A 25,751-nucleotide genomic window follows, 5' to 3' on the forward strand; every position below is an offset into this window, starting at 1 on the left:
ATGAGGCAGAGGAATTAAATTAAGCAGCAGTGAGTCAGTTTCACTGGAGGAGGGAAGGGGCGGAGCCTGGCGCTTCGGGGTGGGGCTTAGGATACACAGGCCTCCCCTGCAGGAAAAGGTTGTCCAGGGAAGGAAGCCTGGAAGAGGAGAAACTGCAGACCTTCGAGAGTTGCGGTGTTGGGTATGCTGATGTAGAAATCAATCTCATTGACCTCAAATCACTTACTTCTAAGTAAACCTAAGCAAAACCTTTAGTATCTGAAGAAGGGAGTCTTTTATACCCTGGTCATAGATCCAGAGGAGTTAGCCGTGTTAGTCTGTAGTAGCAAAATCAAAAAGAGTCCAGTAGCACCTTTAAGACTAACCAATTTTATTGTAGCATAAGCTTTTGCTACTGGACTGATTTTTATACCCTGAAATCTTGAAACAGTAAAGAGTCCAGTAGCACCTTTAAGACTAACTTTATTGTAGCGTAAGCTTTTGAGAACCACAGTTCTCTTTGTCAGATGCATATCGTTCTTTAAGGTGTCACTGGGCTCAAATCCTGCTTTATAAAACCATCATTTGATCTCCCAAGTTTCTCTTTGGTTCCTTCTGTGATGGTAGTGTTATCCCAGTGGGAAGTTAACCGTACAAGAGCAAATTTATATGGTGTGGCAATTGCCAAATTGTTCTGGTGGGTTTAGGCAGAGCAGGCTGTTACTGAACCATCATGACAAATGGAAGAAAGCATTCAAGTGGGCTTAAAAACATTTTTTAAGGGGACAGAACAGCAATAAAATTGAAATGTTCAGAAAACCAAAATTATTCACAGGCTGATTTATCTAAGGAATGTGTGTGTGTGCTATGTGCCATCAAGTTGCCTCTGACCTATGGCGGCCCTATGAGTGAAAGACCTCCCAGACGTCCTATCATTAACAGACTTGTTCATGCTGTCATTCACCCACCCCTCCCAATTCTGCAAATGTATGGAATGGAATGGTTCAGCAGGGAATTCTTACGAAAAGAATAGAGGGGTAGTAAAAAGAGAATTATTAAGGAAAATAGAATTGTTCAACAGGGCTCTTTTTATTCAAAGGAATCAAACTGTAGCTTTAATGGCTGAACAATTTAGACAGTTCTCACCTTTTGAAATTACTTATTGGGTGTATTATACTGTTTTTATTTCATTGTTAACTAATCTTGTAATGCAGTAGTAGTACAGTTTGTTTTAGTTAGTCTTTTAAAAATTCCAGGAGGGGATAGCTATACTAGTCTGTGGTAGTGAAAATAGCAGTCCTGTGTCACCAACAGGTGGACTATAAAATAAATAAACCAAAGTGCTTATTATATTTTTGTGAGCTGAAGCTCACTTGATCATATCTTTCAAATGCTCCAATGACTCTCAGTTACTCTAAATAATTAAAGGAACCTAAATAATCCTTCTTTGAGGTGATGTACGTCTCTTCTGCGTCTATTACTAGTCTGGCATGGCTTTCTTATAATCAGCTCTTGTTGTGGAACAGAAGTTGGCTGCCTTTATGCGTATGATATGACAGGATAATTCAATCAGTTCAAATGCTGAGACATGGCAAAATTACCCTCATGCGGTGCCTGTTGTATCTCTGCATGAGTAACTAACCGGTTTGGGCTTGCCCCCTCCCAATCAGGAACTAGTCATGCAAAAAGACAGGGTGTGGGCTTCTTTAAGATATCTTTATTCTTTTTTTAGTAAACAGTTTGAAGTGTGAGAGTGACAGGGCCCTCCAATTTTAATTCAGAAAAACAAACACAATGTTTGAACACTTCCATATAGGGAACACTGAAATTTATGGATTGGCTCTTACAGCTCCCACCAAGGATTCTTCCTGTAGGGAAAGCCAAGAAAAAGACAGCCAGTTATGAATGAAAGGCTGATCTTAGAGATTCTTTTCTCCATTGAAGGAAGACTTGGCATAAGGAAGTCATAGATGCAGGTTGGTGGACGGGGGCCGCTGCAAATTCTCAGCAAAGAGATGTACCGAATAAGTTTCCAATTCTCATTATTTGCGACAAGAAAACCACAAGCAATCAGTAACATCAGGGCTTTTTTTCTGGGAAAAGAGGTGGTGGAACTCGGAACCGCACAATAACATCATTTTGGGTCAGCTGGAACAAGGGGGGGTAGTTTTTTAAAGTTTAAATTGCTGTTGGTGAAAATGATCACATGGCTGGTGGCCCCGCCCCCTGATCTCCATACAGAGAGATCAGGGGGCGGGGAGAGCCAGTTTGGTGTAGTGGTTAAGAGCACGGGACTCTAATCTGGAGAGCCGGGTTTGATTCCCCACTCCTCCACAAAGCCAGCTGGGTGACCTTGGGCGAGTCACAGTTCTCTTGAGCTCTCTTAGCCCCACCCACCTCACAGGGTGATTGTTGTGGGGTAATAATAACACTTTGTAAACCGCTCTGAGTGGGCATTAAGTTGTCCTGAAGGGCGGTATTATAAATCGAATGTTATTATTATTATTACAGAGGGGATCTTAGATTGCCCTCCACACAGTCTGGAGATCAGGGGGCGGGGCCACCAGCCATGTGACCATTTTCAAGAGGTTCCTGAACTCTGTTCCCCCGCGTTCCTGCTGAAAAAAAGCCCTGGTCCTCTCCCATCTGGGGACAGTAATGGACAGTGGTGTACATGAAACACTTTGAGCATTTGAAAATGCCATACAAATGGCAGTAGGATTCTTGTCCTCCCTTCCTCTGTTTCTCTGTAACAACTTGGAGACGTTAACCTGTCTCTGCCTATCGTTTGTTTGCAGCACAAAATTCTTAAACAGGCAACTTGAGCTGGAGTTATCATGACCTGAAATTGGAGGCAGAAGGCCAGATGTTGCTTTCCACTGTGCTGATTCCTCACCTGCTGCTGCAGTTTAACAATCATAACGTTCGGGCAGAGTTCTTTTACTTTAACAGCTGTAAGTGCTATGCTGTTAGAATACGTAAGAGACGCCAGTGACTCATGCAGAGTTGCATTAGCCACTGTCCTCTGAGAATGGATCATTTTTCTGCATCTCTGTATTGGGAAATAATTCTGCTGTAACCCTGTGCTTGGTACGGCTAACTCCTCTGGATCTTGGTTGGAAGGAGGCACCTCCAGAGCAGCAGTTCCTACAGAGACAAATGGGAAGTCTCCTGTTGAGGGGGGATCTTTCTACTCTATTCTGTACCAGGAATGATTGAAGAGAAGAAACAATTACCTATTTATTCATAGCAGAGGCTGATTGGAAGGTAGCAAGCCCAAAGCAGTGAATCATACAGAGTTACAGACATGCAACCTCCTTTGTTTCTGAGGTCTTTGGGTGCCAAGGAATGTTGTATTTGTCACGGCATCCTCACGGTTTTGCTATGGAACATTCTTTGGGCATTAGAGCATCTTGTGTGCCTTTTTACTGTGGGGGAAAGTACGGAGGAGAAATCAAAAACATGCTACATACCCAGCAATCTTTCAACCCTGTATTGGATCCTTGCTAATGCCATATCTCTGTAAACTTGTATTCATCAGCCCTATGACACTGCTTATGGAAATGTCCTTGACACTGTATGGAAAAGCCTACCCTTGTCCTTGCTACTTATTGTACTGATCTCACACTATGTAATCCGCCTTGAATCTCAGTGAAAAAGGCGGACTATAAATGACATAAATAAATAAAATAAATAAATAAAAATCCTTGTGGTTGGTGACCAGAACAGGAGAACAAAGAACTTTCTCCCCACAAATCTGGGAGTCCACTGTATTTAATTAATTTTAAGGATTTGTACGCTGCCATTTGTGTGAATTTCTTTAAAAAAAAAACCTCAGCAGATTCATTACAACATATACAAATCGCAAAAAAAAAAATCAAGAAATTGAAGCTAACAACAGAAAAGAACTGTGGAGCAGGATTTTTTTTTTTAAATAGTAATTTTTCTGAAGGCACAAGAAAAAAAAAACAGAAGTCTTAACTAGCCTCTGCCAAGCAGACCTTCGGCAAAAAGGCATCCCGCAATTCCAACAATAACAAGGGAAACCCTGCACCTTATGGGGGCTCACCCAGCTTCTGTGTAAATTGATGAAGCAAAGCGCCGTTTCCTTGATAGGTCTTAAGGGATGATTCATAAGGGAGGAGATGTTCCCTAAGCAGGTCCTTTAGGCCTGCAGAGATTAACAGTGCAATCCTAAATAGAGTCACACCCTTCTAAATCTATTGAAGTCAGTGGGCTTAGAAGAGCATAACCCTTCTTACTGTGAACTCGTCCCGCTAACAATTTGGCAGCCCCATCCAGATGTCTCTAAATGGGCGAGATGTGAACTTACTAAGATTTGTCTGTGCCTGCTTGTTCCTTGTTCTACTCTGCTCGAGCTGCAGCTTCTGGATCCTCCCATACAGCACGTTACTGTATATTTTATTTATTTATTTATAGTCCACCATTCTCACTGAGAATCAAGGCGGATTACATAGTATGAGATTAGTACATACAGTATCAAGGAAATTTCCATAAACAATGCCATAGGGTAAATAGATACAAGTTTAAAAAGATACAACATTAGCAAGAATCCAATACAGAGTAGAAAAAATACTGAAACAACCAATTCTAAGACTGACATTAGACAACGTGAAGCACAAGTAGTACATAGGAGTACATATTTAAATCAACAGGTAATATGTAAGGCAACTTAGTGGTGAAGTCTATGGTCCCTAACTCATTAGCAAAGCATGTGAGACTGCATCCCTACGATACAGCCCTCCCATTTTTAGTAAAAAGCCTTTTTGAATAATTCGGTTTTGCATTGTTTGTGGAAAGCCAGGAGCGTGGGGGCTCTCCTGACCTCTTCAGACAAATTGTTTCTCAGGGTAGGGGCCACCACAGAGAAAGCCCATGTATGGGCTGCTGTTGATTTCGCCCGTGTGCAGCTTGGCACCTGCAGGAGACCCTGTTCAGATGAGCGAAGCTGCCATGGAGGAACATAGGTAGGGAGGCAGTCCCATAGGTATGCTGGACCAAAGCCATGCAGAGCTTTGTGTGTAATAACCAATACCTTGAATTGAGCATGATAACTTACAGGTAGCCAGTGGAGTGACTGTAGGATGGAAGTGATGCTCCTGCTCACTCCTGATAACAGTTGAGCTGCAGCATTTTGCATATAGCCCCCATATAGTATCTGATGTAGTACATATATCTGATATGTACGTAGTACATATCGTATCTGATGAAGGGAGCTTTAACTCTCGAAAATTTATACACTGAAAATCTAGTTGGTCTTCAAGGTGCTATTGGGCTCCTATAGTCCCCAAAGAATGAATGATGATGGCCAGGTCTTTGTCTTTGGGCAGCAGGCATCGGTGACTTATCAGCTGAACCTAAGAAAGCACTCAGTGCTGCAGCCATTACTTGAGTTCACAGGAGCCATGCTCGGTCCAGAAGGACCATGTGTTTTTGTTCTTACTTTTCTACTTTCTCTGACCCAATAGAAGGCAGGTTCAAGAGTTCATGGAAGCTGGGAGGAGGCTGTGGAAGCTTCAAAGGCAGATTTTCCTCTGCATAATGTGTGAAATGGCTACAAAATTCATTCCATTTCTCAGTAATGCTCCATATTTATACATGTGAAAACATGAACAATAAAATACAAATGGGTTCACTATTAATTGATGCGACATGCCCATATTTTATGCTGGGGAGGGAGAAGCAGCACGAAGTTGTTTTGCAAATGGGTCCCCATAAAGGGGGGGGGATTCTCCTTTGCTATATATGGATGTGAAAGTTGCACAGTGAAAAAAGCTGATAGGAAGAAAATTGATTCATTTGAAATGTGGTGCTGGAGGAGAGTTCTGCAGATACCGTGGACAGCCAAAAATGACAAATAAGTGGGTTCTAGATCAAATCAAGCCTGAATTCTCCCTCGAAGATAAAATGACTAAACTGAGGCCATTGTGCTTTGGTCACATCATGAGAAGACAAGATTCTCTGGAAAAAGCAATAATGCTAGGAAAAGTGGAAGGCAGTAGGAAAAGAGGAAGACCCAAAATGAGATGGCTTGACTGAATAAAAGAAGCCACATCCTTGTTTGCAAGATCTGAGCAAGTCTATTAATGTTAAGATGTTTTGGAGGTCTTTCATTCATAGGGTCACCATAAGTCAGAAGCAAGTTGACCACACATAACACACAAATGTAACCCATAAATGAGCAGGAGGTCTATTCAGAACAAAGTCCCATTTAACTTGGTGGTGCTTACATAGGGTTGCCAATTCTGTCTTGAGAAATTCCTGGAGATTTGATGGTGGAGCCCGGGGAGGGCAAGGTTTGGGGAGGGACCTCAGCATGGAACAATGCTATAAAGACCACCATCAATAGCACCCTTTTCTCCAAGGAAACTAATCCTTGTGGTCTGGAGATAAAAGTTATAATGCTTAGAGAACTCCAGGCTCAACCTGGAAGTTCGCAACCCTGGGCTTGCAACCAAAGTTTAGAAGTGGGTCCTAAAAAGTACAGTAAATTTAGAAGTTCGTCCTGTATCTAAAAGTTTGAGAACTGCTGTTTTAAGGATTGGTTTATTTTCTGTGCTTTTTCTTCCTAGTTTTCAGTTTTCACAGTTTCCTATTTGTGAACATGCATTGTATTTAAATGGTTTAATGGTTTAAATAGCAGTTTTCATGAAGTGTGTTTTGATTTGTTGTTTCTGTATTGGTGCATTCTAATTTGGATAGACAATATTCTGATATCCCTGAAGTATGTTTGTATTTTAATGGGTAATGTGTGTATGCACACACAAACACAGCTAACTTTGATTTTAATGAATAATGTGATATTTTCTCCTAATTTCCACCCCATTTTGTGCAGATGGTACACATATGTGTGCAATGGAGAGGCGCCATTACAAAAAAAGCAAAATCCATTTGAGTAAAGAATGTATGTACAGAATCTGATTCCTACACAATAACAAGCCCTTGTTGAATTTCCCATGATACTACCATCTACATCTGTAAATAAAGAGCCAGGAAGCCAAGACTAAAGCACAGCAGCAATGAACAGAGGGACAGATAGATCTACATCTTCGTAGCAACAGAACAAGTTGGTACCTGGCATGGAGTAACAGAATACTGCAAAACCAGGCGTGGTGGTCTGTGTGCTGAAACACACATACAAGAAGCTAAGAAGTATTAGCACACATTTCCCGTGTGATAAGCTGGTCGTTTGTATTTAATCTGCTTTTCATACACATGTGCGGGCATGCACAGGAAAATCTTCCCCAGGGAAAACATTTCCTGAACTTTTAGCAGAAGACCATACAGCAGGCCAGAGCCACTGAAATCTTACATCACCATCTAGTGGTGTCTTGGCAGAACTGCAGCCTTCGCCTTGTTCTTGCTTCCTGGACATGAGCTCATTCACAGGAACTGCTCTATGCTTTAATGCTGCTCACGCATCCATTGCAACATCTCGGCAGTCTGAAAAATATCAAGAGGCACCTTAAAGGCACATTCGCAGGGCGCTGATTGGTCCTGTGCAGCTATCTATACCCCATGGGAGCTAAGAGCGCACATGCAGAACACTGCCCTCTCACAAACCCTGTCTTTAGGGTTGCCAGCTTTATTATTGCCTCCTGCTCCTGTGCTTTTAACAGTATCCTGATCTGCAGATATTAGTAGGTGATCATATATATCCGTGCTGTCAAAAGCTTCACCTGCTGATTTCAAGCAACTGCAAAAGGCACAGAAGGAGATCAGTCTGTTATTTTTTCCTGGTTCATTGGCAACGCTATTCAGCAACGCATTTTGAAAAGCCCTGCGGCCTGTGATACTTCATTAGTTTGTATAAAGAAGATGCCTGTAGTATAAACAGCTGTTTCTGCCTCAGAGGTAGCCGCATCTGTATTATGTAGGTGTGTAATGCAGCACAATGCCCAGCACAGATTCTAGGAGGAGCAAGTGCACAGCAGGACCACAAGGGATCTGGTAAAGCAGTGATCCTCAGATTTTACCAATCCTTTTGGATTAAATGTTTTTCTTTGACCTCTTTGGTCTCCTTTCCCTTGATGGGGAGTGCGTTTCAATGTCTGTGCAACAAGCGACATGTGTCCCATGGAAGCTTCTGTCCTCTTGCATCTTCAGAACAGTATGATGAGTATTGTATCTGTTACATTTGAAAAGTTAGCTTAACCAAAAGTATTTGTATTATTAGTGCATGGCCTAACAGAGGGGAGCTGATTCTACAAGGCCACAACTCAAAAGGCCCTGACCCAAGTTCTAATCAATCTTATCCCTTGGCACTATTTGGCATTACTTCATTATTGGTAATAACTTCCAGGAAGAGGCCAGCTGGGTGGGTGGAACATGGAAAAATTGATCATAGAAACAGAAAAAGGATATGTGAATGAGGTCTGAACTTGCTGAGACTGAGAAAGAGACCTTGGGGTTGTAGTGGATAGCTCAATGAAAATGTCAAACCAGTGTGCCACAGGATTAAAAAAAGGCAAACTCTATGATGGGGATTATTAGGAAGGGGATTGAAACTAACCATGCAGTCCTAAAAAGATTTATTCCAATCTAAGCCCAGTGATTTCAATGGATTTAGACTGGAGTAACTCTTCTTAGGATTGCTCTGTCAGCCAATATTACAATGCCCCGTGTAAATCTATAGTGCGGCCTCATTTGGAATACTTTGTGCAGTTCTGGTCCATATCTTCACCGTATCTTGAATAGAACATTGCAGAGCTGGAAAAAGTACAGAAGAGGGCAACCAGGATGATTATGGAATTGGAGTACCTTTCCTAGGAGGAAAGGCTGAAGAGTCTGGGACTTTTCAGTTTAGAAAAGAGATGAGCAAGAGGGGGAAACGAGAGGTTTATAAAATTATGCATGGGGTAGAGAGAATGGAGAGAGAACTTTTTCTCTCTCCATTCAAGGAATTCAAGAGCATCCAATGAAGATGATGGGCATTAGATTGAAGACAGACAAAAAGAAATACTTCATTACTCAACAACTGATTCAAATGTGGAATTCTCTGCCAGAGGGTTTAGTGATGACCACAGGCATAGATGAGATCAATGGACGATAGGGTCTATCAGCCATGGTGAACTTCCACATTCAGAAGCAATAAACCTCTAAATACCACTGCCACAAGGCAACATCAGGAGAAGGCCTCCACTTCTATGCCCTGCTGTTGGCCCTTTGAGGAACCAATTGGCCACTGTGTGAGACAGGATACTGGACTACATGGACCACAGGTCTGATCCAGCCGGGCTCTTCTTAGGTTCTTAAAAAGGCCAGTTGAGAATCACCTCACCGAGGAATATTTTGTATGGAACTCTAATTGTCATTGGTATTAAATGATGAAAGTACTAATAAGTGGGATGGACAACAGTTTATATCTCAAATGAGAGGAATGGAACTGAAGCCTGAACTTGTGGAAGCCACAGCAGAACCCTCTGATCTGAATGACCCATTCGCTACTCTTAGGGCGGGAGGGCTAGCTCTAGTTACTGAATACTGAATGTAAAGAATCTGCTCAGATGTGTCTGTGACTTCATCTATTCCTTTGAGGTGTTCAGAACAGATGCTGCGTGTGAGGTTTTCTCAGATCTACCTCATGTGGACTCTTGGCCAAGTTCCCCAGAATCGGACCTGGGACCCAAAATGTCATTTTGGAGGGGGCCAGTGGCTTCCTCTAGGGAAGGATGAGGAAAGGCTTGTAAAAATAAATGATCCTTGGCAACCCAGGGGCAGGAGTGTGGGTCTTTGTGGACAAACAGAGATGTGCAGTGATGCGGGCAGGTTCCAGAACCGGAACCCTTTTCAAAACCATCACTTTGGTGAAAACTGGTCGCTTGGAGTTCTGGGGAGTTAACAGGCTGGTAAGGGAGCAGAAGGTATATGAGGGGCATCTTGGAGCTGTGGGGGTGGTCAAAAGGGGGTATTAGGAAGGGGTTGACTGCTGTGGAGGTTGATCTCTGTTGAAGCTGGGATTAGGGAAGAAGGCATTTTGGAGCTATGATTTCCTAGCAGGGTTGAGCCCCTGCCCCAATTGAATAGTTTGTAGATAGATTGCGGTCACGGTAAGGGACAGACAGGGATGCTGAGGGGGGAGGAATATCTGAGCAGCAGGAGCGGATGAGAGAAGGCCCCGCCCCTGCTGGTTTGCAGTCTTCCCTCTGATCTCCCTTCTGCCTTTGTGCAGTTCAGGCAGCCAGAGAGGCAGGGACCAGGCCAGGATGCTGCCGCTGGTATGGGGGTTATGGTGCCTGACTCCTCTGATGCACGGAGAAACTGCATCTGCTGCCTTCCTGCCCTCCAGCATGGAGAGAATCTTCCAGGATTTCAACAGCCTGATGGAGAGAAACCGGGTAAGGGGGTTGCATGGGACAAAGAAGGGGTTCAGGTGGGCAGATCAAATCTGCCCCCAAACAGAAGGAATGTTCCAGTGCTGGAGGGGGGGGGCATGTTCTAGGGACTGCATTAAGAATCCTCTCAAATAAAGGAGGATTCTTGCAGTAAGGGGTATATCTGGCAAATGAGTGTCACAGCTAACATCTCTTTCTGCACTTCTCCCCGCCCCCACCCCCCCATATCAGCATATTCAAATTTCTCTCTCCTCCCCACTCCTCAACCTGTTTTACCGCACAGCACACACATCTGTATTTTGGTGCAGATGCAGTTCTTATCATTGCTCTGGTAATAGATATGAGCATATTCTAGTGCTGTTTTAGGAGTTCAAAACAGAACTAGTTCTGTATCTTTCAGGAGAGAAGGTTTGATTGTCAGCTGTTCACTCATCTCTCATCTTCAAGAATCCTTGTTTTGGATGCAAAAGTAGGCTTTTCGAGGCTGTAAAATTCTAGATTTGAGGGCACCCTTCCCCCCGATGTCCATAATTAGATTGGAGTGATGAAATTGCATAAACTTGGCAAATAATTTCTTGCAAGTCTTTGGGGCGTGGCATTTGTTTTTTCAAATTTTAACTTGCACCTGTAGCCTTTATTCGATGGGGCATGACACACTCCAAAAATTACACCGACTGTACAAGTTGTATAACCAACCTTGCTTCTCACAAGACATCCTGGGAAGGGTTATTGCTTGGCAGTGCTGAGAATTCGTTCAGTTGTTCTAAGGCCAGATATTCTATGACAAGCTCTAAGATCAACTGAAGGTGCTCTCAGAAATTCACTATCATGTTCGGACTGCAGAATTACATGTAGAGGCATCCTCAGTGGCTGCTCCACAAATGTGTATTATTCTTAATCTTTTTTTAAAAAAAATTAGACCTGCAAACTTTAGTGGATGAATCAACTAAAAAGTTTTTGATCATGTAAAAGGGGGATACTGATTAATCTGTCAACACATTTAAAGAGTTAACTATTTGAAATAGAAGCACTATGAAAGAGCAGATGACTTAGAATGGGGATTCCATTGGCACTCTTTTGCAGGAGGGAATGCTTTTTCTAAAGTGGTACCTGCTGTCACATGTACATGCACTATCTAAAAAAGAAAGTATCCTTTTCCCCTTAAAAACTATTGTTTTATTAATATGCAAATGTAATTACTCAGAATGTGTATGATTAATCCTGTAACTCCCTTTCCCATTTATGAAATATCCATCTCCTGGAGACTTACAAGAATCCAAAGGTACATCTTTCATTGTCCCATGTTCTTTTTAATAGATGGCATAAAACACAACAAAATATACAGGTCAGTTACACAAACTCATGGTTTATTGGTAAAAGAACTACAAATTCTGAGCATGCAATACTGGGAGGAAAGGTGCATAGACACAGAAATACCTAAAAAATTATTCTTGGCCAGAAGGAAAGAAAAGGTAATATGGAATGTGCCATGTGGCTGATGTTGATGCCATTTTGATGCCCAGCCATGTGATGTTCTAGAAACACCATTCCAGGAGGTCCCTGCAGGAAACAGAAGACTGGAATAGATGATCTCTGATGTCTGGTCTGATTGGTCAGAGCTTTTTTTAGGAGGAGGATGTTTCCATCTTTGTTGCTATTTGTTGCTAATAGGGAGCATTGGGGAAAGAGCAGTTTGATGGTACGGTGGACATCAGCAAGCTACCTTCAAACTACCACAATGAGGAGGAAAAGCAGCGGAAAATGGGAAACGCCACGGTGTATAGCCACCATGTAATCAACAAGGTGAGTGAGCAATTGAAAAAACTGGAGTGCATTAGTGCAGTAGGTGTAAAGCTGCCTTGTACTGAATCCGAGCATTGGCCGCCCAGAATCATCCACTCTGGTTGGCAATGGCTCCCCAGGATCTCAGGCAGACAAATGTCCTACCATCTGCTTCTTGTGATCTTCTTGAGATCTTTCATTAGCAAGCCAAGTGGTGGGCTAGGTCAGAGAGGGAGGCAGACCCATGCCAGGGCCACACATGCCCCAGGAAGACAGTCTCTTCTTTATAGGCAGGCCTCGAACATGATGTTGGCTGCATGTGACTTCAGGCATGCCTGTGTTCACATGGCATCAGAGGCACACAGCTGACCTGGACACTCAGCAGCCCCAGAGCGCCAGATGAAAAGCATCTGTGGGCTGTCAGTGGCCCATGGGCTGTAGTTTGGATGTCCCTGCTTTAATGCTTCAATTGAATAAGGGAAAAACCATTTTGTGGGTGAATAAAATCTAGATTCTTCTTCCTGAATAATGCACTTTGAAGAGTAACATACACTATACGACAGACACAGATGGGGCTGAAATGTGTTTTGACAGTTTTGCCTGCATCGAGGCACCTTTTAAGCCTTGTTTGAATTTGGGACTGTTTAGTTTGTAGTTCCTGCTTCACAAACTGATTGTATTTGGAATGTTACTATTGTCTTGATAGTTTTACTTAATGACTGATAGATGTTAATGTTTATATTATTAAACATATTATATTATTATATATATTATATTAAAAAGTATACAGTACACACATTTAATCTAATCCGTGATTAAATCAACTTTTCTACTGTCTAGGGGGAGTTATATATATTAAAAGCCCTATATAGCTTGGGGCCTGCATACTTTAAGGACTGCCTTATGAACCTACCCGTCCATTCTTGTCATCTTTGGAGGCCCTACTTCGGGTGCCCCCCCCCTTCTGAAGCTAGACAGGCGGCAACCCGAGGAAGGGCCTTCTGGGTTGTGGCATCGAAACTTTGGAACTTCCTCCCCAGGAAGATTTGTCTATCTCCCTCAATCATTGTCTTCTATCCGTGGGTAAAAACGTTTTGTTTTGTTTGGCACACCAATGACTGTTACTGGCCCTCTTCCCTGGGTTTTGGAGTTGTGTGTTTATATGATTTTATAAATTATTTTGAATGCTGTTTTAATGTTCAAATATTTTAATCTTTGGTATTCACCACCTTGGGGATCCTATTTGGGTGGAAAGGCGCCATGGAAATGGTTTAAATAAATACATATGTATATGTTAGAGCCAGTTTGGTGTAGTGGTTAAGAGCGCAGGACTCTAATCTGGAGAGCTGGGTTTGATTCCCCACTCCTCCACTTGAAGCCAGCTGGGTGACCTTGGGTGAGTCACAGCTTCTAGAAGCTCCCTCAGCCCCACCCACCTCACAGAGTGTTTGTTGTGGGCAGGGGTCATTTGGTAGAAAAAGAGCAGGAGGAACTCATTAGCATATGTCACACCCCTTGCCATCACTGGAAGTGTGTCATTAGCATAACTGATTTGCTTATGCCACACCCCTTGACATCGCCTATCATGGCTGTTTTTGGACCCAATCCTGGCCATTCACGGCCAAAATTGGGCCCAAAATGGCAAAAAGGGGCTGAAAATGGCCAAAAAGGGGACCAAAATGGTCAGGATCAGGCCACTGCTGAGTGGGAGACTGATCCACCACCCATCAGAGGCCCGATCCAGGCTGTTTCGGCCCCAATCCAGGCTGAAACGGGCCCAAAATGGCCGAGAGTCAGGTGGGTGGGGCTACCTGACATTTGACCTCTTTGGGGAACTGCCGGAACTGCGTTCCTGCGCGTTCCCCCTTGAAATGAGCCCTGGTTATAGGGATAATAATGATATACTTTGTAAACCGCTCTGAGTGGGCATTAAGTTGTCCTGAAGGGCGGTATATAAATCAAATGTTGTTGTTGTTATCTATTTCCACACCATCATTCATGACAATAATCCATCTGCCTGTCCTTCTTACTCTTCAACCAACCCCTCGGCAACACATTCTTTAAGCATTATGGAAATGCCCAGGCAGCCGTTTGATAGACATATAAAGTCTCATCTCCTTGATTGAGGCTCCACACTGCGCCCTCAAATCCATACCTCACATGGGTGCCTTGAACCGCTTAGGAAGAAACTGCCATTGGACTCTAGAGAGGTACAGCCATAGTGTAAACCCATAAAGAGAACTCACTTTTCGGGAATCCAAATGAAATGTTCCTGTAGTGATACAGAGCCTTAGCCATGAGGGAGAGCTTTCCCCAACAGCCACACTGCTGCTCAAATGTTTTAATTGGAACTGAAAGCCTGAATGTTAATTCTTAAGCCCATTCTTCTGTCAATGCCTGCAGGTGACTAATAACCATACAGGTGAGATGATCTTTTCAGAGAAAGTGGTGACTTCTATTGAAGAGGAAGACACCCACCCAGAGAAGAAGGAGGTTAGTACACACCAACCAATTTTAGGATGTTTGTGACCTGATTTGGCTGTGTGAGAGGAAGAAGGGAGAGTCTGTAGACTGGCTGGTAGAATTGTTTTGCACACATTTTCAAGGGCCAAGCTGGAATGCTAACCCATGAAGCCCTCCTTCCCTGCCATTTTAGGAGGCTTGTGGGGCCAGTGTTCTCAGATGCATCTCCCAAACCTCCCGGGAACAGTGCAAGGACATGTTCACCTCATTTAGGAATAGAACATGAAGCGGAGCCTTAAGCAAGAACATCAGCCCAGATGAGCTGCAGGCTGGACAAGGTGTTCCTAATGTGTCATGAGACATATCCCAGGATAAACAGCTGCTACAGGCACATGGTGCCTGTGGGCGCCATGGTGCCTGCCAATACCTTTCCTGGCACCTGCCAAGTATTTTTAGGAAGTGGGCAGGGCCTTGTGGGGCTTTTGCCAAGCAAAGCTTCTGATTTACCATTGGAGATTTGATTGGCTGTGAAGATTTTTTAAAAAGATTTTAAACATGTTTAAAAGGATCTTCACTTTATGACTGAAGGCAGCCATTTTGTGGCAGGCTCCCCTTCTGTGGCAGCCATTTTATGCCTGCACCGACCACATTGTGTAGTATTTCCAAAACTGCCTGCAGGAAAGCTTGGAGACTCCTGTACTAGACTGTTGGTTCTTCCCAGAGGATCCAGGGGGATTCTGTGTTTCTCTTGCACTCCACCCAATAGATATTGTTCTCCTCTTCCCCCACAGGAGATTCTTGACAACATAAGAAAATTTATCCTGAAGCGTGTGATCCAAAATCCTATTTCCCGCAGTGCCCAGGCAGAAGTCCCCCAGAGAAACTTTAAAGCAGTATAAAGGCAACACTATTCCATTGTCATCCTCCCCAGCATCATGGAGGCAGTGGTATAACTTGATGTGGATAAGTGGGGCAGCTGCCTCTGGCCCACCTGACAGGGTCACAGGTGCTGATCTCTTGAAGAAGCCCTGGAAGTACCATGGCACAGCCAGCTCATCCAAATGTCAATGTGGGTACACTGTCAGTTACATTGGACATGGCCATCATCATGGGACCAACCCACCAAAAGGAAGCAGTTAATGAAACTTGCTTACCAGATAGTTACTCTCCAGATAGTCAGAGGCAGTAAACAGAGCCATTTAGCTATTGTGGCTGGCAGCTTTTGTTAGACCTGTCCTCTATGTCTAATCCTGTTAAAAACAATAAAAAAGAACTGAAGAGCTTCATTGTCTCCCCTCATCTCAAACCCCATGACTCCTCTTTCCTTCTCCCAGATTTACTCATCCTTTATTCTAACTATGAGCAGAACCACAAGTGACAAAAGGCACAGATTGGACACTTGTCAGCTTCCCTCAAGTTTTGAAGGGAAATGTAGGCATCCTGGTCTTGCAGCTTGGCTCTCTGACTGCTGTCCAATGGACTTTTCAACTGTCACTTGTCCAACATTCCGCCAAGCTGCCTACATTTCCCATCAAAACTTGAGGGAAGCTGACAAGTGTCCAATCTGTGCCTTTTGTCACTTGTGGTTCTGCTCTATGACACACATCCCCAATCCCAGAAAACCAGGAATCCAGATCTTAGACCATTCTCTTCTCCCAGCTCTGAGCATAAGTTTTTCTGTGATTCACACAGGTCACTGAGGTAATATTATTTTTTTGGTCCATGTCTTTCCAGGTTCCTAAGCCAGTGACTAGTCAGAAAGAAACAGATCTTGAGGCAGACAGGGAGATTGATGGAGTCAGGTTCTTCACAGAGAGTCCTCCCCAGCCTAGGCCTAGGCTGACCTTTCTGATCTTCCGCTTCCCCCACCGCCACAAGAGCAAGCAGATGTCTGAAGGCAGCTCGGTCAAAGAAGAGCCCGTCAGCGATAGGAAACACAGGCTGCTGGCCATTCGGAACGGCCTTTTAACAGCCCCTCGCCCCATCAAAAAGAAAGTTCTCCCTGTCCCCCCTCAGCCCAAGTTCAGCCCACAAAAGCGTCACTTCTTTATCTTCCTGCAGAAAATATAAGCCCCAGGGGCGGGGCGGGGGAGGGAAAGGAGGCTTGACATGTTTGGGCCAGGGAGAATTCTTCTGGTTTCCTAGATATTTCCTGTTATGTTACAGGGCGATTCTACAAAAAGGGGACATAGTTTCTCTCCATCTTGAAATAAAAGTCATTCCTTTGGAAAACAAAACTTTGAAGAGGAAGGATGTGCAATATTTTTTTTTAGTGGATTGAAGCAATAAGGATACTACTTGTTTTCAGTATATTACAGGCAGGTCATGGCTCATTGGTAGCCTCCTTGCTTTGCATGTAGAAGGGCCCAGGTTCACCTTCTGGTATCTCTAGTTGAAAGAGAGTAGGTAGTAGGTGAAAGACCCCAAGACTCTGGAGAACTGCTGCCAGTCAGAACAGACAATACTGGCCTAGATAAACAAATTGTCTGACTCACTTGAGGGTGGTTTCCTGCCTGCATATGAAACACCCATAGACCCATTCTACACGTGCAGAAGAATGAGATGGGAATGAAGCGGATGACTTCTGAGGTGACAGCATGGAGTTGTACCCCTTCAGAGTGCCAATGCAGCGCATGTGTAAATGCTCCCCTTTTTTAAAAAATCCTTATATTGATTGAGAGTTATGTAATGAGTGGGCCACTGCAGGAGAAAGTTCTGGAATGGAAGAGTCAAATTGCAGTTGGTTCTAGTTGAGCTGACACTCATCTCTGATGCCTCCAGGTGAAATGGCTGCTGAATTTTGCAGTTTTGTTTTTACAATTTACAGAGCTGGACAGAGCAATGCAGGACCCTGATGTGCCCTTCTTTTTTCTTTGCTGAAAATCTAACCCCTCCCCCAGACACCTCTTCTTGGTTTCTGAGATTTCACCTGTGTTTAACAGCCTTTTGAGACTAAGGATGATTTTAATGTTAGAAACTTACTTTTTAAGCAGCTGAACTGATACTAGGCCCACTTTTCCTGCATTTCCAACTTACCTACATGGAAATGTTTTCCTTTTGGAAAAGCAAAATGCTGCTCTAAGTTGTTACCATATTCAGGAGGAGGCGACACAACAGTCTGTGCTCACCTTTTGAATATATTTTTGGTAGGGGTAGCCTATGTTGAAAAACTGCTGTGAAGACCTGCAGCGGAGGGCACTATGGGTCTCCTATTGGGATCTGGATGTAAACAAAGGTGTGCTAGAAGTAATTGAGGACTGTCAACATCAGGAAGAGAAGAAGCCAGAAACATCCCCAAAGAGGGTGAACGCTCCTTGGTTCAATGTGTGTTTCTAGAGGCAGCTTGGCAGAGCAATGGGAACAAGCCCAAACAATAAGGTTTCACGCTGTGCCAGCTTGAAGCAAAGAACTTATGTGTGTAGGTGGGACACAGGCAGTCTTATGCTGCATACACATGGCAACAATTTTTCATGTCCCTTCTGTTGCTGCTGTGAATGCAGAGACATTTGCAGTGGCAACCAAGTATTCACACAATAGCTTTCATTGCACTTTTCTTGCCCCTCCAACCACCAACAAAAGGCCTTTTTCTGTTTTTTTTAATGAATCAGTAACTGACATATCACCATAGCATTAAGGTACTGATATCTGTCATGTACTGATTTTAAGCTATCATGATCTGTCCATTACCTTAAAAAAAAAAAACAGAAATAGTCCCTGGGGGTGGTGAGGAGTAAGAATGGAGGCCACAAAGGACTGGGATGAGAAAACTTGTACTGATGTGGCTGGGATCAACAAAAATGTACTCTTCCCCATCCTCACAACATGGAATCCACACAGCATGGAAAGGTGCTTTGACTGTGTCTTTTTCAGAAGGTCGTACCAAACCAGGTTTGGAAAAGACCAGCGCAGTGTGTGTGTGGGGGGGGGGGAGGGGGGAATAGACAATTGGGAGACAATGTTGTGTGGATGCTCCAACCTCCTTCACTCTGATTTCAACATAAAACTGAAGCAAAACTGGAATAGCAGCTGAGCACCAACATCATGATAGGCAATAGCATTCACTGAAAAAGACGTAAGCCTGTGACGAGGTAAGAATTGTTTTCAGTTGTATGGCTATTGTACGGGTCATGGCTTAAAAGTTCCCTGGGGCAAGGCTCAAGACCATGTACCTCTAAATTCATACTGGATGCTAAGATGACCATTTAGGTATGGAGGGCTGCTGAGCTCATCGCAGGTACTATAAGTGAATCTTAAATCATTTGAACTGAATCAGCAAAAACAGTTGATGATATGCATGAGAAGATGAAGCAACATCTCTTTTGCTTTCTGCTTACAATATTCTGGTTACCATTTGTGTGCTGAGTGCCCTGTTCACATGGGTGGGGCTTGGGATGAATGACTCAGAGATACTTATTTCAGTTCCTCATTTTGCAATTGCTGTATTAATTCAATCCACTGAAGTGAAATCTGATTCTGATTCATGTTTGTTTGCTTCCTAAATTTGCTACTAAGAAAATGTTAGGACACACTGGTTGTACTTAGAACGGTTATGCGCAAAATAGGCATTGCAATTTCCCAGGATTCTTTTCTTTTTGATTGGTAATTTAGGGCCAAAGTAGACGTTACGGTGGCCATGGGTTTGACCTGTGGCTGTTACTGCCATTTTAGGGAAGAATTTGACCATTGAAAATATGCTGTGAGGACTTGATCCTAATTGGGCCCATGGTGAGGGGGACCCAGGTGATCTTGTCCCCACCCCATCCACACCTTTTCAGGTACCAAAACTGCCCATGTTCAAAGACTCCAACAGAATTTAACAGATGATACTCTAGAGACATCTAAAGATTTGCCTGTTTGGGATCCAGTTCACCAAACAAATTTAAATTGTCTATTGACTGTTTAAAGGCTGGTAAGGTGCCTGGGTCAGATTTGGTTCTGGCCTGTCTTTTGAGTTGACATTTGTTGGTGGTCACATGTAATTGCTGCCTTGTTTACAACAGTTGATAGAACAGGTACCTAACCAGAGGCAGCGGGCCGTGTATAAGAAAGGGGCAAGAAACAATCCTGCTAATTATCCTATTTGTCTTTTATCTGTCCTGGGTAAATTATATGCTTCCCACCTACACCTTAAACTGGGCCGATTCCAGACAGCCCCCCGCCTCGCGAAACGTCGCGTAGAAAACGCGAAATATCGCGTTTTCTCGTGCGAGTTTTGCGCGACATCGTGCAAAACTCGCGTGAGAAAATGCGATATTTCGCGTTTTCTGCACGACGACGCGCGACGTTTCGTGAGGCGGGGGGCCGTCTGGAATTGGCCCTGGATAACTGGATGTGGGCAACTCAGACTTTGGGTCTGGAGTAGATTGGTTTCAAGAAAGGGGCTTTGCATTGCCCAATGCATTAGTCTGGTCTCATTTGGATGAGAAATATTTGTCATCAGGGCTTTTTTTCAGCGGGAACATGGTGGAACGGAGTTCCGGAACCTCTTGAAAATGGTCACATGGCTGCTGGCCCCGCCCCCTGATCTCCAGACAGAGGGGAGTTTAGATTGCGCTCTGTGCCAAGAGCAATCTCAACTCCCCTCTGTCTGGAGATCAGGGGGCGGGGCCACCAGCCATGTAACCATTTTCTCCAAGGGCAACCCACTGAGTTCCACCACCTCTTTTCGCAGAAAAAAAGCCCTGTTTGTCATCAAAAAAAGGGAAAGCTTACATTCATCAATTTACAGGTAGTGTTTAATTCAGTCTCCATAATATGCTTACATCAGAAACTCAAAGCCACAACTATATCCCTGAGGCTGCTGTTTCTAATTAAGCAACTTTATAAGTCTTCCTTTTTAAAGTGTGATATAATTCCTAAGGCTCTCTAAGTCAGTTACTGTTACCAAGGGGGTATGGCAAGGCTGTGTTTTTGCTCCCTATCTTTTCAAACTTGCTCTATCTGACCTTCCTCAGAAGTCAGCTTTTACTGACCTTCACGCCCTTTTATATGGCAAGGTCATTGTCTTAATTTGACTTTCTCTAGTTAGTATGTGTTGAACTTTAAAAATGTTTGCTGACTATTATAAATTTGAATCCTTATATGTCATAGCTATATTGTCTTATCTTAAACTAGAGCGGTCTGTGGCATTTGAACTAAGAACCTAAGGGAAAGAAGGAAATGGGTGGCTTGGCTTTGTTTTCCTTTCCAGCTGATGATAACATCCTCAGTTAGGAGCAGACTTATGCATAAGATTCCCACACAGGCTGTACAGGAAGCTTTCTGATTGCAGTCGCCAAAGATATAGTGCGTCTCAACCAATCAGATCATAGGAGGATCATGGCCAATCCTAAGCTCAGGTACGTGGACTCATTAGCATTAGCAGGTGCTCCATACCTCCTCCCAGGCATCCTGCTCAGCAAAGCACACAACTATGGACCCAATCCAATTTCCTCATTTAAGCCTTGAGGTAAGGGAGTGGATCTGCTTGAGTTCCAACTATTCCCCAGTAATGAGGGAACTGACCTGCTAGTACAACAGCCTTTACAGCATTCACTTCCTCCCCAACAGGTGTGTGTGAGTGACAGCAATTGTCAAAAGGACCAATTCTGCTTCCGGTCACTGCTTGCATCCCAGTGTCAGCAGTGTAAAGCCAAAGATATGGTGAGTGCAAAGGGTGAGTGCTGCATCTGTCATAGTGAAGTGTTTTTACCCCTGAAGATAGTGCTTAAAATGAGAGTTCCTCTGACTCCTGCTTGCTGTCCACTCTGAGAGTCCTTTGCAAATCATATGTGCCTCTGTTTTTTCCAACACAGCTAATTATTTGTATCTGTGGTGGGTTTTCTTACCCTGGTTCTGTGCTTATGTCCTGAAATTAAAGTATGGAAACTGCAGTGTCAGAACTGGCCTTCAGAGTTAATATACTGGGAAATGTGATGATGCACAGTCTTTACATCTGTTGCATGAAGGAACAGGTCAGTGGGATGGGGGTACATGTTGCCAGCACATTACTTACTTTATCTCCTAGACTTGCCAAAATGATGGGGAATGCTGCTTGGGTTCCCTGTGTGTATGGGGCAAGTGTGCAGAAGGTGTAAGCCAAGGAGAGAGTGGGACGAGATGTGACCCAAACCAAGACAAGTGTGCTCAGGGATTGTGCTGCACCACCAGCAAAGGTGAGATACTTTTCAGCCTTTGCATGCTTTCCTCTCCTCTCCATTGAAACTCATAAAAGGCCAGAGATGTGATACAATGGGACACACTGGATATTTTATTACTCCGGAAGTTACTTGCTAGCGCTGCTACACATTGCATTCTAAGGGCACATCATCTGCAAAAACACAGTACCCATGGCTATAACTGAGTTTTATTGAATTCTGTTTGACCCTCTCATCCCCCATCTAGTCTTTCTTGTGCTGCTATATGCCAGTTAGCAGTATATGTGTGCAGACTGAGGAGCACGAGAGCTCAAGAGAGGGAAAATCAGTTTACTTGTAGGTATGATGGAGAAACTTAATTGCTTTGCTGGATCTGGCCAAAGTCCAGCATTCTAGCAGCACCTGGAAACAAGGAGACAATATTTATTTACAGCAAGGGTCTCCAACCTTTTTTTGAGCCTGTGGGCACTTTTGGAATTCTTGCACAGATTGGTAGGTGCAGCTACAAAATGGCTACTGCAAGAGACAGAACCAACCACAAAATTGTTGCCACACAGAAAATGTCAGGGAGTGAGGTTATGCATAACACTAATAGTAACTCTTCAGCATTTCTGGCAGAGGATCTATTTAACAGTACGCCTTTTAAAATCATATTGTTTTAAAATATTTTCTTGCATACACTTGTGGTGAAGATCCTTGTGCTATGGTGGCAGCTGCTGCTGAGGCAACTTTTAAAACGTCTGCACAGGCAATCCCATCTCCATTGGCCAATCAGAAGCCTTGGTGGGCAAAAGCCCCACCTAGCCCTTCCGACTTTCTAAAGCACTCGAAGAGCATCAGGAAAGGTATCAGCATGCACCATGGTGCCCTTAGGGACCCCTGATTTAGACAATGGCACTTCCTAGCAACAGCTTCGAGAACTTTTGGCTGTACTTCCTTGAATTCTGCTGATAATTAAGCCAATATTTCTTCACTAACTGTCCCGTAACACAAACCATAGATAGCTCTGAGAACATCTGTTATGGAAGACCCATTAATTTCAGCAGGCTAACACAGACGATGTTCTGAGCTTATTTTGATTCCTGCATTTTGTACATGTAACATTTCCCAGTTTCTGTCTTATCTCCTTGCAGCTTTCTCATTTCCAGTCTGTGCTCCTTATCCAAAAGAAGGCGAAGCATGCCAGACACCAAGTACTACTTTCTTTAGACTGATGGTTTGGGACAACCAGGCAGCATTTGCCAAATGTCCATGTGCCCAAGGGTTGGAGTGCAGAAGTAAAAGGTAATGAGGACTTGTTCTGTGCTCCACCCCCATCAAAAGAATTCTCTTCCTTACTGTGCAACCTAGTTAGAGTTTCCAGGTCCCCTTACCGTCCGGGCAGGAGACAAAAGACCTGGCACTCTGCTTTTTAATTGTCTTTGGTGCTGCACGATGACATCACTTCCTGGAAGTGATGTTGTTGTGCAGGCCTCGTGCTGCCTCTGAAAGTGCTCCTGCATTACACAGTGGGACAATTTTGGCCCACTATGGAGCGTGGGAGCGCTGCCAGGGCAGCGTGATAGGCCCTGGAGTGTTCCTGCACTCAGCAACAGGACAATTTTGGCCTGTTTAGGGGCAAATAGGGCCCATTTGGGGACCAAATGGGCCTACTGTAGCGTGCAGGAGTGCACCATGCTACCTGGGAGCATGCCCTGGGAGGCATCCTCCCCTGCCTTTTCCCCTGTTGGGCAGGTAAGTAGTGGTGAGGGGTAGAGGGTGGGAGCAGGGGATCTGGATCCCCCACCCCCAGCGGGGGACTGGCAACCCTAAACCTAGTTCTAAAACCAACAATAGAAGGATCCCCTGAAAAGATCATAGTGTTGAAAGAGTCAGCCTGGACAGACACTGTCAAGATACTGGTTGCTGGTCTATCTCATGTACAGGATGGTTCACAGGAGGAGGTGGCCATTAAAATAGCCATTGTTCTTTTGTTGTACAGTAAATTGTAAACCACTGAGCGCACAGAGAAGTATGGTGAAAATATTCCAAATAAATAAATAAAATTGCTGGACTGGAAGGGTATGGTTATAGGAATGTATAAGCACTATGTGAACAACCATTTTAGTTCTGCTTACAGCTGATTGCATAAAAGCAGTGCCCACCCCATGGGCAAAAGCTTACTATTTGTTTACCCAAAAATCTCATTCAAGAAAGGAGCAATTTCTCCCTGCAACTGCCCTTCATGAACATTTTCTTCCTTGCCCCTCTCTTTTAAAATGGCTTCTATCACTTTAATTAGCTGATCCTCATTTATTCTCCTGGCTGTTGTGTTCCTGAATTAATCAGGCAGGGTGGATTTAATTACTGGTTTTCTTCTTTGCTAGAGCAGTGCTCATTATTTTTTTTTAATTTTATTTTTTATTATTGCAATTGTGTCATTGTGGTTGAGATCAAAAAGAAAAAAATGAGCAATTGCTCTGGCTGCAAAGAGGAAATCAGAATGGCAAAGCCCTCGCCCCCTCCTCCAACAGGAAGCAACTGAAGATAGTCCTGGGACTGTGGAAGAACCTTGCCATTCTGATCAGGAGAAGCAGGTGCTATAACTAGGGTTGCCAACCTCTAGGTTGGGCCTGGAGTCCCCCCAGAATTACAATTGCTCTCCAGGCTAAAGAGATCAGTTCCCTCCAGAGAAAATGGCAACTTTGGAGGTTGGGACTCTGTGGCATTACACCCCTGCTGAGTTCTCTCCCCTCCTCAGACTTCACCTTCTCCAAGCTCCATCCCCAAACCGCCAGGAATTTTCCAACCTGGAGTTGAACACCAACTACAACTGTGTTTTAAGTAAAGACCAACCAACCAACCACAAATCAAGTATGAAAAAGAAGGGAAAACAACACAGAAAACACTGGAAATCAGTTGGGAGGAAATGATACTTTTTAAAGTGTTTGACACTCATTCCACCTTGACACTGTGTTCCCTTTCCTTCTAGATATACAATTTCCACATGCGAAAAGCCAGAGGACGGTGTGGACATCAACAGTCTTGGAGAGCTGCTGCCTATCTTCCAGCCTATCCTGACAAACCTGGACAAAGAGGAGGCTTACTATGATGACTCTAGGCAAGATGGCCAGCTGGCAATAGTCAGCCTGCCCAAAGGCCCTTATTCTAAAGAAGATGCTGGGCTGAGTGAAGATTATGATGAGAAGAGGCTGTTTCCATGGGAGGAGGAAAGGAATGATCCCAACCAATCAGATTTCCAGGAACTTGAGCAACTGGCCAACCAAATGGGACAGTACTTTGGACCAGGCTTTTACTAATTTCAAGTGCTTTCACCTGAAACTTTCATAGCGTTTTGCTCCTCCTTACTATTGTCATTTTTCCCTCTTTTGCCTTTCCTTGTATTCCACTGACTATTACATAATGACAAACATCAGTTTTTGTTAATTAAAGCATCCACATGACAATACTGTTCTAGTCACTCTTTGACCATAATTCTTAAGATTTACAGTGAAAAAAAGAATTGGATTCTGTTGCATTAAAAAAAAACTTCTAGTTTTGCGCAAGTTTTGACAGGAAGTGTAGGCGTCCTGTCTGGCTTGCTTGGCTCTAAGAGTTGATCTGGGTATGGCTGATGGAAGTTGTTCACTGATTGCTTCTCTGCTCGCCGCTTCCCCCAATGGCCCTCTTGCCCTCGAGGGTTCTGCTGGAACGGGCTGCTGGGCTGGGCTGGGCTGCCCGCAGGCGAGACAGACACACACACGTGCGCCTGAGAGAGGACCCCGCCGCACAGCCCTCTCAGCTCCCCAGCTCAAGCACAGCCTCATTGCAGGGACCGTCCACCTCCCCCCATCACAGCCACAGCCTCATCCTGCCACCACTGGGAGCAGGGGCCTCGGCCTGCAGCTCCATCAAGCGGTGTGCATGTTGGCCCCGTGGCCCTTTGGTGGGGGACAAGCTGCCCTCTGGGCCGGGTGTGCTCACTCGGCAGTTGCTCCATGCAGGCTGGGCGTGATCAGTTGGGCTGCCTTGTCCGGCCACCGCACCTTGGAGGTGG

The 25,751-nt window shown here is 44.2% G+C and overlaps 1 protein-coding gene across 1 annotated transcript; it reads left to right on the plus strand.

The window, feature by feature from the left end:
• The first annotated feature begins 118 nt into the window (after positions 1–118).
• Positions 119–25,033, plus strand: DKKL1 (dickkopf like acrosomal protein 1). The gene is made up of 8 exons (XM_054995519.1): positions 119–181; positions 10,172–10,337; positions 12,006–12,137; positions 14,520–14,609; positions 21,129–21,221; positions 21,586–21,733; positions 22,849–22,999; positions 24,687–25,033. Exons 2-8 carry the CDS (start codon positions 10,206–10,208, stop codon positions 25,012–25,014), a joined length of 1,074 nt encoding a protein of 357 aa, XP_054851494.1. The 5' UTR covers positions 119–181; positions 10,172–10,205; the 3' UTR covers positions 25,015–25,033.
• The last annotated feature ends 718 nt before the right edge of the window (positions 25,034–25,751 follow it).

The sequence above is a fragment of the Eublepharis macularius genome, chromosome 12 (assembly GCF_028583425.1).
Source record: "Eublepharis macularius isolate TG4126 chromosome 12, MPM_Emac_v1.0, whole genome shotgun sequence".
NCBI classification, from domain to species: Eukaryota; Metazoa; Chordata; class Lepidosauria; order Squamata; family Eublepharidae; genus Eublepharis; species Eublepharis macularius.

Excerpts from the sequence above, each read along its gene's own strand:
- DKKL1 (XM_054995519.1), top strand. The coding sequence starts at position 10,206 with ATGCTGCCGCTGGTATGGGGGTTATGGTGCCTGACTCCTCTGATGCAC. Across the intron at positions 10,338-12,005 it reads GCCTGATGGAGAGAAACCGG|GGAGCATTGGGGAAAGAGCA; the intron begins GTAAGGGGGTTG and ends TGTTGCTAATAG. Across the intron at positions 14,610-21,128 it reads CCCACCCAGAGAAGAAGGAG|GTGTGTGTGAGTGACAGCAA; the intron begins GTTAGTACACAC and ends CCTCCCCAACAG.